This window comes from Agelaius phoeniceus, chromosome W (genome assembly GCF_051311805.1).
Source record: "Agelaius phoeniceus isolate bAgePho1 chromosome W, bAgePho1.hap1, whole genome shotgun sequence".
NCBI lineage: Eukaryota > Metazoa > Chordata > Aves > Passeriformes > Icteridae > Agelaius > Agelaius phoeniceus.
Genome location: NC_135301.1, coordinates 20861603 through 20876590, shown reverse-complemented (window position 1 = coordinate 20876590; position 14988 = coordinate 20861603). Strand labels below are relative to the sequence as shown.

At 39.0% G+C, this 14988-nt stretch overlaps 1 protein-coding gene and 1 pseudogene across 2 annotated transcripts in view; both read right to left on the bottom strand.

Annotated features, from left to right (window-relative positions):
* Positions 1-1483: 1483 nt before the first annotated feature.
* The window catches only part of LOC129132412 (E3 ubiquitin-protein ligase KCMF1-like), a 127739-nt gene continuing 114234 nt past the window's right edge, over positions 1484-14988 (bottom strand). For both annotated transcript variants that reach the window (XM_077193172.1, XM_054651476.1), the window contains exons 4-7: positions 12073-12174; positions 9386-9560; positions 3465-3744; positions 1484-2112 (exon numbers count right to left, since the gene is read on the bottom strand). In XM_077193172.1, the coding sequence (XP_077049287.1) occupies positions 1860-2112; positions 3465-3744; positions 9386-9560; positions 12073-12174 (810 nt within the window). In that variant the 3' untranslated portion in view covers positions 1484-1859. The remainder of the gene's footprint in view (positions 2113-3464; positions 3745-9385; positions 9561-12072; positions 12175-14988) is intronic.
* LOC129132411 (ras-related protein Rab-7a pseudogene) lies at positions 7617-8351 on the bottom strand (annotated as a pseudogene).

Below are 14988 nucleotides of genomic sequence, written 5' to 3'. Positions count from 1 at the left end.
AAAGGCTGAGAGAGCTGGGACTATTCATTCTAGAAAAAGTCTCAGGGGGCATCTCACCCATGTATATAAATACCTGAAGGGAGGATGAAAACAAGATGTAGCCAGGCTCTTTTCAGTGGTGCTCAGTGACTGGACAAGAGACAATGGGCACAAGTTGTAACATAGGAGGTTCTGTCTGAGAATCAGGAAACGCTTTTTCACTGTGAAGGTGACTGAGCTCTGGAACAGGCTGCCCAGTGGGGTTGTGGAGTCTCCCTCCTTGGAGATGTTCTAAAGCTTCTCGGACATGATCCTGGGTAACCAGCTCTAGGAGGTACTGCTTGATAAGGGAAGTTGGACCAGGGGACCTTCAGATGTTCCTTCCAACCTCAACCATTCCACAATTCTGTGAACAGACAGGGGCCCCCAAGACAGAAATGCATGCACATGTAGACACTTGGCTTTTGAGGCAAGCTACAGTGCCCATAAGTAATCTGTAATAGTCCATACCCTTAAATAATATGCCCAAGATAGGTTAAAAAAAGCTCTCATTTCTTTAAAAGACAGAGAGAGATAGACAAGTTAAAGATACTGTCAAAGCTCACAGTTCTTCCAGTCTCATTGTATGTCAAATGAGCAATCATGCTGGTACTTTGTGTAGAATCACTATTAAAATATTACCTTTATGTGCTAAGGCCAGACTGCTGAGCACATCCCATGCTTAGTTTGCAACCTATCATGTTTCTATTCAAGACCCAAATCTCATCCAGACCAGGTGTCATGTTTCTTTCACCAAGGTTGATAGCAAGTTAACATTAAGAATCCAAATTGTAACATATGGAGATATCTGGGAAGTCAAATCCTCATTCTCTCCTAAGGAGTCTCTGTAAACTATGAAGAAAATACATAACTCAAAATTATAAGAGCTATGAAGTCTTAAAACTAAAACAACATAATCCAGGTTAACACACACTCCTCACCAGTGAAAATATAAATAATTTATACTTAAATAAAGTATATTTAACACAAAAAGGAAAACTTAAAGAAAGTTGAACAAATTTTGGTGTTAGGGCACACAGAAACCCTTTGTAGTAGATTCCAGTAGTGGCCCTTGTTTTTTGTCTCCTACAGATGACTACAAAGTTCAATTCCACTTGGATATGATGTCTAACAGGGCAACACAGTGGTCACAATACAGCAAAATGTCACACTATGTAAGCAAAAATATAGCCCATTGTAGAGTTTTCATTAATACGCAGGGACAGCACATAAAAAGGTCATTGGTCATGTGTTACTCAAAGGCTACTTCATGGCTGCAAACTGCTAGTGAGCTTAATTTTTTTTTTTTTTGGTCACATTACCTTTGAATAATGGGTAAGCTTTGGTGTTCTGGGAATGGGAAACCACTACAGTGTTTTATAGTTTTACTCCTTGTACTTAAGGTTTTTTTAAATTACAAGGTCACTAAAACTCACGCACACTGAAAATAAAAACCATGCAGTAGTTAAGGTAAACCATCCAAGCAAGTTTTATTCATTAATATTCATAAATACACACAGCAGCTTCATTAGAGATTTTTTTTTATTTTTTCCTCTTCAGTTTGAATGTGGAGTATTAGGAGAGCTTTTTTGCATGTCAAGCTACAGGACACAGAGCTTTTTTTTCTCTGCACTGCAACCTATATTTATCTGCTAAAAGTAAAAATTGGTTAAGTGGAAATGATTATCGTATATATCTTTTCTCTTTTCCTTTGAATGTACACAATGTAACAAGAGTGACAGACCTGAAATTACAATCACCAAAACAAACCCAAGATAGTTGTTGTCCACTTTCATTGGCAAATACAGCACAGGGGACATTGTCTGCAAAGTGGGATGCCATCAAAGAGGAGGCTCATTTCCTTTATTATTCTCTTTTAAATTTAGGTTTTCTAAAGCAACATCTAGAGGCATAATATCTACACAGCCCATAGCACCAAAATCAGCAATCTCTCCCCGTTCATCCTCATCTGAGGAGGAACTTTCTTCCTGCATCAAAGTGGACAGTAGAAGCTCTTGAACAAACAAGCTGTGATCTGCCTGTTCGCTTTCTTTTGATTGACGCTCTGCTTCTGACATCTTAGGATCATTTAACCTGCAGAACAACACAGAAAGATAAGACAGGCTTAGTAGTATCATCAGCAAAATTGGCTTTCTCTAATTGCCTAAACAGTTGGACTGATGCATGCTGAATAACATCTGAAAGCCATTCCTTTGAGAAACAACCTGGGTACTGCTGCACTTCTCTTGACATGTACAGATCTGACATTATATGGCACTCCTGATGCAAGAATACAAACATTTAACAAACTTGTTCCAAGATGTTTCAAAAAAATCCTTCATAGAAGTAGATTCTAAGGCTGAAGGGAAAATAAAATCTATTTCTGAAGTTTGTTTCCCCTTAGAGGGATTTTGTTTTAAGGGGCATTAAAATTAAGTCATCTCTTAAGTGTTCATTTTGTCCTCAGGACAACTTCTAAATGCAAGCATGACACAAAATACATTACTACATACATAATGCCCAGAGATTCCCAAAGCACAGTACATCATTCCCTTAACTTATCAGTCCATGCACCATCACCTAATAGAAGCAAGAGAATTGCTTGCTTCAGTTCTATCCTAGCTCACAAGATCAGTGACTGACATTTGCAGATACTTTCCTTAAACTTATGATTTTCAAAAAACTTTGGATTGAGATATTATCACAAGTTTTGATAGAAATTAGCATGACAGCAATAACTTATCACAACCCCAGTTTCTAGACACAGAAACTGTTTAAATGATTTTGTTCTTTCTCAACATGCAACTTAAAAATATCCTCCCCCTTGAATCCAGAAAATCAATATTCTAAACCTCCGAAAAGAGCTGGAATGAGAGTGGGCAACTCTTCTGTAGTAGAATGGACTAGATGATGGTTGTAGGTCTCTTCCAAGTGAACTATTCTGTTCTATAGAACTATAGGATCTAACTATACTTTCTGAAACAGATATGCATGCTGGTTATTAATAGCACAATCCTTCTTTGTTTTTTAATCCAAAATATTTTATATATAAACCTCTATTCAACCTTTAGCCTTCATTAAAGATTCATTTCCTATTAAATAAAACTAACTTTAAAGTTCTCTCCACTCACATTATCAGCATAAAAGTTTGAAACATATTATTATAAAGGCTCTTGTCTTATCAGAAGTAGTAGAGTAAACAAACACAGGTTAACAAGGCAATATCCCATATTTTTCTCTTCAAATTGAAAAACAAGTAATATTTATTCATTGCCTAGGAACAAACAGCAGGGTTGAAAAGGTGATGTTACAAATGCAAACAAAAGCATAGTATCTCAACTACAAACTTCATTAGTGATCTGGCAGTAGTTTCACTGAACTCTATGTCCACAACAAGACAAGGAAAACAGAAATGGAAGAAAAGTTAAAACCACAAACCAAATTACCTCATAAGAAGAAACTGGGAATTCTGTATAGTCTGATGATTGTTTTCTGTGTTAGATGTATTGGTTGCTGCTATAGATTGTGTAAGAGTGGTTGGTATGCTGCTTGTGTTAGTGCGTCTAGTGGCATTGCGTGCAGTTTCCAGTTGTTGTCTTGCTGCTTGTGCATGCTGTCTTTCCAACTGCAGTTGCATCTGCAGCTGCTGTAACTGAGAAGCAGAAGGGCCAGAAGAATTGAGCTGCCCTGCAGAACGTCTCACACCTGATAACTGAGATAAAAGCTCTGCCAGAAAAGAGAGAAGTTTCTACAGTGAAATCTGCTTAAATTCATATCACACAACAGCATAATTATGTCCTGAATACCAGTATATCAATTTCTTTGCTTTCTAAAAACTTTCATCAATTAAATTCATGAACAAATTGTATTGATTTGAAAAGCTTCATGGGCTATCCATTACAAGCACCCCATGTCTCAAAACCCACAGGAAGATTAAGAATTATTTAAAGAACTATGTAAAAAAAGTGTCAAAGTTTAAAGCTTTTTAAACTGATAAGGGTCAACCTATGGAGAATACCATATAGGCAGTATCCTGTGCAAGAATTCTCCAAAATTTTATTTTCAAGTTAGTCAAAATAGTTATTAACCCCTTTGATTCTGACTTCAGTTGGTGGCTTTATGCACCTTCAATGCATATTCCAGAGGGAAGCTGTGCTGCAGAAAAGACAAATATTTATAGCATAATTTCAGACACTTTTAGAAAATATTCAGTTCAGAAAGGTTTTTTAAATGCTGCCTTATATGAAAAATATTTGACCACAAAAACGGATTTTTTGGTGCACTGTTTGACCTCTGCTCAAAAGAGAAATTCTAATGATAAAAAAGTTAAATCTAGCCTGGATTCCTTTCCTCCAGAGTTCAAGACTGTGACAAATTATGTCCATGCTAAGCATTTCCCAAAATAAACATTAATCATGAGCTATTGCCCAGCAATTTACTACATATTATATTCCACACAAAGTTGTGAGTACTACTTTGTTGTGTATGATACAAGGAGGGCAGAAGTAGATTACCTTTTTTCCCTATCCATCCAATCCCCATTAAAGCTGTAAGTCATTATTATAAGTCATGAAAATTTTCCTTCCATCTCACTTTCATGATATAATCATTTGAAACTAGGCTTTTCTTAGGGGAATAAAGCACAATGCATCTGTTCTTTGCATCTGGAGCACCTGATATCACTATCAGCTACCAGTATTTAATTTCACTAATTACTGATAACAACCACAAGGAGAAAAATAAATAAATAATATGTACATGTCCGTTACAAGCACAAGTTTTAACTTCTGGTAGTATGTACTAATTATTACCCCAATACAAAGGAAGACTTATAACACTGCCAGGTAAGACATATTTTTCTTTGCTGTTTGTAAGATCACTTTGAATACAGCTTAACAGAACCCAAGTAGCAGATGTGAATTTTTGAATTTGAGACACAGGCTTGGCATGACACAGACACCAAGCCAGGCTGCACTACATTCTCTGAATGCAATAAAACATTGACACCAAAAAAAAAACAAAAAGAAAAAAGACAAGACTCAAAGGAATACCATTTTATTACACATGCTCCTAAATGAGATGGTCTTGTGAGGCTGAAATAAACCAAGGCAGCCACTTCATGTTTAACTCAGCTAAACTAACACCCACTGCATCAATAAGAGGAAGTGTTGCATTCCAGGACTCCAGGAGACACAAACATCCTCCCTTCTTGCACCAACTCTAGTGCTTTAGAGACCCATGACCAAACTTAAGTCATTAAGATGACAGAAAATTTTTCATCCTCTTTTGCTTGGATATTTTCAGTAGCAGGAATGCATCCTGCAGGTCTCAGGAAGTGATTTTTCCCCTCTATTTGGCACTGGGGCAAAGCCACATCCAGAGTTCTGTGTTCAGTTTTAGGCTCCCTGGACATGAGACATGGACATAACAGAGCAAATCCAGTGGAGGGCCACCCAGATGTTCAGAAGGCTGGAACATATTACAGGATGAAAAAGTGGGAGAACTGTTTTTGTTCAGACTGGAAAAGAATACTTTGTAAGATATCTTACTGCTGTCTGAATCTACTCAAATGGAAGATACAGAGAGAACTAAGATAGACACATCATTTTTTACTATATGAGTGTAAGATTGATATCTCTAAGATTTTACATTAGCTCATCAAGTCCAACCCCCCTGCCATGGGCAGGGACATCTTTCACTAGATCAGGTTGTTCAAAGCCCCATCCAATCTGACCATGAACACTTCCAGTGATGGGGCATCTACAACTTCCCTAGGCAACCTGTCTCAGTTACAATGAGTTACCCTCCTTGTAAAAAAAAATCTTCATTATGTCCAATCTAAACCTATCCTCTTTCAGCTCAAAACTGTTTCCCCTTTTCCTGTCACTACAGGCCTTCATAAAAAAACCCCAACAACTCTGTCTTTCTTATAAGCCCTCTTTATATCTTGAAAGGTTGCAATAAGGTCTCCCTGGAGCCTTCTCCAGGATAAACAACCTAACTGTCTCAGCTTTTCTTCATAGGAGAGGTGTTCCAGCCCTCTGATCATTTCTGTGGCCCTCATCTGAATCCACTCTAACAGGTCCATGTCTTTTTTGTACTGCTGACCCCAGAGCTGGATGCACACTGGATGCAGGACCTTGCATTTGGCCTTGTTGAACTTCATGAGGTTCCCATGGCCCCTCTACTCAAGCCTCTCAAGGTCCCTCTGTGTGACTGTGTTCACAGGGGTTCTTGGATGAGGGAAGAAACGAGAATGTTGACTCTATGATCAGAAGGCTTGATTTATTATTTTATGATATATATATATATATTACATTATTACTATACTAAAAAGAAGAAGAAGGACAGGTTTTCTTACAAGCTTGCTAAGCTAAGAATAGAAAAGAAAAGAATGATAACAAAAGCAGCTCTCTCGGACTCTGTCCGAGATAACTTGGTCCTTGATTGGCCATTAATTATACACATATAAGATGGGCCAATCACAGGTAGACTTGACTTGTTGCATTCCACAGCAGCAGACAACTATTGTTTACATTCTGTCTCTGAGGCTTCTTAGCTTCTCAGAAGGAAAAATCTTAAAGAAAAGATTTTTAGTGAAAAGATGTCTGTGACACCTCTGGATGGCATTCCTTCCCGCTAGGAAATCAACTGTTCTACTCAGCTTGGTGTCATCTGTAAACTTGCTGAGGATGTACTCAATCCCTCTGCATCATGGATATTAAATAGTACTAGTCCCAATACAGACCCTCGAGGGACACCACTTGTTACTGATTTCCACTTGGACATTGAGCCATTGACTGAAATTCTTTGGATGCAGCCATCCAGCCAGTTCCTTATCTGTCTAACAATCCACCTGTCAAACCTATCTCTCTCCAATTTAGTGGCAAGAATGTTGTGAAGGACAGCGTCAAAGGCCTTACAGAAGTCCAGATGGATGACATCCATAGCTCTTCCCCTGTTCACTAATGCAGTCCCTCCATGACAGAAGGTCAGTAGATTAGTTAGGCATGATTTGCCCTTGCCTAGGGCATGTTGGCTGTGTCTAATCCCTGCTTTCCATATGCCTTGACATAGCTTCCAGTAGGATCTGTTCCATGACCTTACCAGGCACAGAGATGAGGCTGAATGGTCGGGAGTATCCAGGATTCTCTCTTTTCAAAAAAAATTAATTGGTTGTATATATTAACATGTGTTATAAGATTTTTCCTAAGGAAGCATTACATAATACATGGATACTGTAAAAAGATTGGATTAGTTAAAAGTAACAAGCATTAACAGAGATACAAAACTCAACCTAGTCAGACTGAGTGCTGAGCTTGCAATGAACTATCAGCCTTTCCAGTTGAAGCCTTCACAGTGGAAAACACAAGACAATTAAAAACGTATATAACTTGTTACACAGATTACCTGTAAACAATTTCTCTCCATTGGACACCTGGAATTAGATTCAGTTCCACACATATATGACAGTTTCCATTCTAAACTAAGAGAAAGGTCTGTTACCATGAAGTGCAACGTGGATGATGTGGGGACACGAGCTCTGAAGTGTGGGATTCAGATACTTATGGGAGATGGGTAGATTTTGGCAGCTGGAGATGGAATTTTTTTTTTTAAATTTCATTTTAAACACAGAAGAGGGACTGCGTGTTTGAGGGCCTAAGTGTGATATTCATTTGTGAAGGACTGTGCTCAACTCCTCCTTTCCCCTCAGCAGATACAACTTTTCACAGAAGCCTTCATTCAGTCATTCTTGTCTACTTTGATGGGTTTGGGGAATTCATCATAAAGCTCCACTTTGGTTTCCTGTTTAAGTGCATTTCATGCAATCATCTGGAAAGTTTGTTCCACATTAACAGCCTCCTTGGCACTGATTTCAAAGTAGGGGATGTTGTTTTTACTGTAGCACCAGGCTTGTACCTGTTTTGTGGTGACTTATCTGTTTTCTAGGTCAATCTTGTTTCCCAGCACAAAAAAAAGGAGTCCTCAGGATCTCTTGGACTGGCCTGAATGAGGAATTAATCCCTTGAGCTGTCTAGGGTTTTAAATGTGTTGGAGGCCATGACAGCAAACACCAGGATGCAGCAGTCTGCTCTCTTGTAGAAGGCAGCTCACAGAGACTGAAATTGTTCTTGGAGTGCTATATCCTATATCTGCATGGTCACTAGCCTGTTATCCACCATGACCTCTTTTGTCAGGAAGCCTGCACCTATTGTAGCTTTGTAGTGGTTACTGAATTTCTTGTTTACATACTGGTTCATGTGTGATGTCTTTCCCATCCCAGAGTCTCCAATAATGATGACTTTTAGTAACACTTTCTTCCTATAAGTCATCTTTTACACTGGTGCATGTGCTGTGGCACCTGGCCTGAGACTTGCTGCCCTTTTACTCTTCTAAAAATTGGGTGTGATGTCTCCCTTTTTCCAATGACTGGGGACTTCACCTGACTGCCATGACTTTTCAGATATCATGGGGAGTGGCGTGGCAACTAAATCAGCCAATTTGCTCAGGACTCTAGGATGCATCTCATCAGGTCCCATACACTTATGTACATTCAGGTTCCTCAGGTAGTCATGAACCTGATGTTTACTTACACTGGGAAGGACTTTGCTCCCCTAGTCCCCATCCTGCTGTCCATCCACTCAAAAATTCAAAAATACATTCATGCATGTCATATGAGGAGAGGCTAAGAGACCTAGGACTCTTCAGCCTGTAAAAGAAAAGGCTGAAGGGGGAGGAATCTTAACAGTGTATATAAATACCTGATGGGAGGAAATGAAGAAAAGGAAGCCAGACACTCTATTGCCCACTGACAGGACAAGAGGCAATGGGCAGACATTAAAAAAAAATTAAATCCATCTGAACACAAGAAAACACTTTTTACTGTGAGGGTGACCAAATTCTGTAACAGGCTGTCCAGAGAGGTTGTGGAGTTCATAGGTAAGAATATTCAAAACCTGACTGGACATGGTCCTGAGCAACCTGCTCTAGGTGGCCTTGCTTGGGGGCAGGGAGGGAGGGAAGTTGGATGGGGTTGTAGTAGGTGATCTTAAAAGGTCCTTTCAAATGTCAACCATTCTTGCATGCCACCTGTGAACAGGTCAGTCACGGGAATGAGCCTAGAAGTCTCTAAAAGCACAAGCTAAAGGGGTAGTGTTTTTCATTTCAGAAGTTCCAGGTTCAATCCCTGTAGACAATCCAATTAAGGGTACATTTCATCAGTAAATACCCATCAATTGTGACATTGGGAAGCATTTAAAAAAAAAACCCAAACCAACAGAAAAATAAGACAACCATTTTCATCATGGACTTTGTTTCAAAGTCTGTTTAAAGACTCTCATCTAAAATCAGTGGTTACAGCTCTTACCAGCTATAGGATCCATGGTTTCTCTATTGCTTGGAGAATATGAACTCTGAGAAGATGAAAGCCCACTGCTGGAACTGCTAGTAAAGTGCATGTTTGATCTACGTGCACGGGGGCCTCCCAAACCTCGGCCTGGATGAAACATTCTACGTACGTGCCGAACGCCACTAGATTCATCATAATCAAGCAGTTAAGAAAAGTCTATTGCTATCAACTATTAAACAGCAAGAACATTTACTAGATTGAATAATTGGGCAACACATTCCTCATTCATAAAACAATGATTCAACTTTATAAGTGAATAGTAAGTAATTATAGCTATGGTGCCAGTCAGATCTATAGATGTGAACTCAAGGCACCCAGGGCTCCTTGCGCCAAATTCATCTTTCCCAGGCTTTTTATCATGTTTAAAAAAATCTCAGGATGGATTTTATGCCTTTTGGATTAAAGTTTTTACTAGGTAATGCTACAACTGATGATGCATATTCAGCAGAACATATTGCTCAGTAGACAAGGATTTTAACATCAAAATTGGGAAAGAAAGGTATTTAAGTACTGAAAATTATCTACAAAATTTTATTGCTATTCTTACCACACAAATGTGTTCTCCCAAGACAGTCTAGGTAAAGCTTCTTTTTACCTTAAGAAGCAGTAGTGCAATTAACTACTAAGCTAGGAAATAATGTACTTATACATATAATATTTTTCAAATTTCAAAAATAGTAGCTTTAGTTCACCTTATCTCCAATTTTCTTATTTTCAAAAATAGCATGTTTATCACTTGCATAAAATGTATTATCTGCAGCAGACTGGTGCCCAATGTCTTATTCCACAATGCACAATTATGGTGTAGAATTCATTTCCTCACAATATCACTGAATTGAAAAATTTAAGACTGAAAAATTAAGATTTCTTTTGGCAAGTAAGAATATCCAATTACTATAATAAATACTTTCAGGAAGAATTGACTCTTTTAAATCTGTTATACTATAGAGCATAAAACATTTCACTTGCAGGATTTAGGAGGGGGAGAAAATGCCCCTTGGGACAAAATATAGTTGTCTAGCACAGATTGGTTTGTTCCTCCTCTGAATCTGTTGATACTGGATACTAGTAGCGACAGAACATTGTCACTAATATTTTACTGATTGACTGCTTCTCTCAGGCAGTTTGGGAAGCTTTCCATAGCTACATCTGACAGAGAAATGCTCCGATTCTGGTCTTTTTAAAAAGTAAACTTGGAAAATAAGATAACTAGAACATCCTTACTATAAATACTTTGAAAAATTCCAGCCTTGGTCTCATTTCGAAAAGTATCATAGTAGCTTGCTAACTGTACCTTTCAAAGTGTTTTCAAGAAAAATAACATTATTTGAATATACTAGTCAAGAGTATATTGATGTCTCACCCAACTATGCTGGGGTTAAAAAAAGCATTTGGAACTCTTAACTCATTGCAAACATATACTGAAAACAAACAAGCTAGAACCATTTACAAGGTCAAGACTAAAGCCATGTTTTAAACAGTAAAACAGTTGAAAATTGTTTAAGAAAGAAATTGGAGTTTAAAGAGCTGTCCAGAGTCTCCAGGGATAAAGGTGGTATCTTGCAACATCTGCACAGAATTCTTCACAAGAAATATGTGCAGCCATTTAAAACAGCTTTAAATACCCTCCTAACTGCTACACAGAAGACTATATCTATCCTTTCCTAAGCTGATAGCAACTGGGCAGGGGGAAATCTCTCCCCTATTTCTTTTTTTTTTTTAGTCTTAGCTGTCAGAAGATGTGAAATAGCACCCAACATGGAACAACTAGTCCAGAAACTCTCAATTTTTGTGAACTTGGCAACACTGATTGCTAAAGTAATGTTGTATGGAAACTTTTACATGCATTTCCTATAATTATTTATATAGACTCTCCCCATCAGTTTTGTGATGACTGACACTGTGGCCTTACTCAGTAACTGAAAAGATTATTCTGATTTCTTTAGTTCTTATGCAGCTAGTAATAGGAGTGCGAAGAAACTGACAGTTTGAGCTCTTCAGTCATTGACAGTAGTTATAGCACTGCAATTTGCAGTTAACAAAGATAGCCCTAATCCCATGGAAGTCTCCTGATAGGTCTTCTAGTTATATTTTTTAAAAAGTCAATAAATAAGAGGCTGCAACTACCCTATTGAAATATAGTAATAAAACTAATCAAACGTTTAAGATCCCTCAATTTCAAAGTTCAATGTGTTCTCTAACACATATGCTTTTAGTGAAATCTGCTTTCAGTCTTGTAATTATCTATAAAACACTACTGCATCTGGATTGCTGCTTTCCCAGACACAAAATGGCATCAGAACTAATGGCCAAGAAGGGTAAAAATTGCAGGAAGAAGCAGCTGGGCATCAGAAAGATCTTTAAAAGCTTTCGCTATCAGAAATAAAACAAAAACACACACCCACATTGTCAAGCAACACCTAAAGCCTATTCACAGTCTGATGGAGATTTTATATATATATATATATATATATATATATATATACACATTAAAAATTCAGATGTATAGTTCCCCTATAACTAAACACCAATTCTAAAAAAAAAGCTACACTGATGGAGCCACTTGACTACATAAGTCAGAACAAGTAGTTACAGCTATCATAAGGAACAGTCTATCCCTTTTCCCTCAACTTAAGAAAGGATATTAAATCTCTAGGAGCTCTGTGTTCCAGTGTAAGATGAGCTGCAAAGTCATCTGTGACATGATTAGGATCCCCTCCAGGTAAGGCTGCACATATTGGACAGATCTGAAACAACAAAGTGAGAAAAAAAAAACCGAACACAGCCAATTTTACACAAATCACAAAACACAATTCAGAGTTGATCACTTGACATGGATTCTTATACTTTAAATATCACATTCTAATCCTACACCTAAACAGCCACAATTTAAAACAGTAAATGTGTTCAAACACAGCTGTTAATTGTAGAATCTTTTTAAGTCTCACTTTTCCTTGTAATTTTGCTTTTAATAATACCATGGAAACCAAAAAGTAAAATTTTCAAATCCTATCTGCAATGTTTCAGCTTTCGATATTGTCTTTATGTGTCAATTCCAAAACAGACAGTAGGTCTAATTACACAGGATTACTGCTTGAATGTACCTACATATGACATTATCAAGTTCATTTACTGCTCTTTGACTCTTCACCAACTTCTCATTCATCTCATCAGTGAAATGTAGGAAGGAGAATGAAACCAGATGTGAATATTCATTAAAGTATCCCAACTGAGACCACCCACCGCAATAACACAAGTAGAAATTTGGCAGAGAAACTCCTTATTCCTACCAAGTATTTTGAGAGATAGCATTATGGTTTTGTTTTTCTCTCAAGTTTAAACTCACATTTAAGAAAAGTCTAGGGACACTTACTGCCATAACAATCTTCATTTATTATTTTGATTTTTCCCCCCAATGACTGCAACCATCTGAGAGAAGCATTCCTTAAAAGTCCTTTGCAACAGTTTTGCAGGCCAGCCTTCAAGCTTGACAGATCACGTTAATAAGCCAGAAAGGAGAAACTTTGACACAGTATATGCTAGGTTTTAACTACTCTTGCAAGGATATCAAGCTGGACTTTGCAACTGATAAGGCTGTAAATTAGCGGGGAGACTCCAGACTGGGAGGGGTGAGAGAATCATTAGAACCACACAAACCTATAAGAGAAATGCAGGGGGAAGGGAGAGCCAGGAGGAACAAAGAGGAGGGTAGACACAAATGTGTATAAAGTGGACTGGTCACATGTAAAACAGAGGTGGTCAGTATGTTTATCTGACTGAGCCTGATCACCACAGTCTGCCCTGTCTTCCTATATCTTCTTATTAAATTTTAACAATCTCTGCATAATGTCACTGGTCTATCCCATGTGTATGTATGCTGTGAGGACTAAGTGCCAGCTACTGGTGAGACTTGTGTATGTATGAACAAAAATTGGTGCCAGATACTGGAGTCAGACTAGGGCTGTAGGTGTCTCTGTGGCCTGTGGTGTCAGCTACTGGAAGAAGTATCAGTAGCTGGAGGGCCATACCTGTTTAGACCTAGGGTGGGTACTACAAACTTTTTGCTTGGAGTGCCTGCAACTGGGGGAGCTGTCATAAGTGTATTTGGTGCCAACTATTCCAGTCAGACCAGAGGTGCAGGCACCCCTGGCCTGTGGTGTTGGCTACTGGACTGAGTGGGGTCTTAAGATCAGCTACCAGAGTGAGTCATGGTCTCTGCCTCCAGCCACTGGGGCAGGAACAGTATGTGTCCCAAAACACAGCTAACAGGAGAAATCAGCATGAGTGAGGGGTCCAGCACTGGTAGCTGAAGCAGGACAACCAGTCACAGCCCATGTGGTGCCTGGTGTCAGCTGCTGGGGAAAAGGGAGTGGTTGCCTGCATCTTCCCCAAACCTGGTGTGCATGTTGCATGTGTATTGGCTAGGAAACTTCAATCTGGACCTAGCAAATGAGTAGAGAAGAGCCTCAAGTCTAGGCAGGAGTATTAAGCAGGCAAGAGTCTGTGCTAGTATGCCCAGGGGAACTTGTGAATGTGGAGCGTTTGTGAGATGAGTGCATAAGTGTTTGCTAGTGAGCATCAAGCTGGACTAGCTGGCAAATAGGAGACCTGTGAAGCAGGTAAGAGTGCCTGGAATCCAGGCAGGGGTACTGGACAAAGAGGGCCATGCCAGGTCTCAAGGGATCACAGTGAACATATGTGTGCTTGTGAATGTAGAGAGCATCATGTACCTTCACTAGCAGCAACCTTTTATCTCTACCAGATGAAGAGGAAGGAGGGAACTTAGTGGCCTATACTTATGTTTTATGCAAGTCCTATGTGTAGGTGCTATTGAAGGCAGCACTGTGTTTGTGGTCATCTGTGTGATGGGCCATGTGTCAGTGTCCTCCGTGAGTGTACAGGTCTCCAAAATATGTGCTTGTCTTGAGTAGTGGCTGAACCTGCAAACAGGAAAGTGGCAGCTGCATCCCTCAGTCTGAACATGGGCCCTATGTCCCCAGGCTGGGCTTCAGCAGCTGAGCAGAAGGGAGTCCTGAGCTGGATAAGGCAGCCATGCTCTTAACATCCCTTAAAATTAACAGATCACCATATTACTTGGAATGAAATCCAGGATATTATTAAAAAGACTTTAGATAGTTAGCCTCCAAACATCACACTGGACAGTTTCTGGATATGTTCCCTTATTACCATCACCTCCCCATGTATGCAGGTATACTGGTTTTGGATGGGATAGAGTTAAATTTCTTCATAGTAGCCCATATATTGCTATGCTTTGGCTTTGTGACCAAAGGAGTGTTGATAATACATCAATGTTTTAGCTATTGCTGAACAGTTCTCAAACATCATCAAGACCTTTTGTCTCTTACACTGCTCCAACAGCAGGTAGAGTGGGGATGTACAAGTAGTTGGGAGGGGACACAGCTGAGACAGCTGATCCAAACTTACCAAAGGGATATTCCATACCATATGCCATCATGCTTAGCAATAAAAAACACAGGGAAGAAAGGAGGATGGTTCAGAGTTACAGTGTTTGTCTTCCCAAGAAATCATTACACGTGATG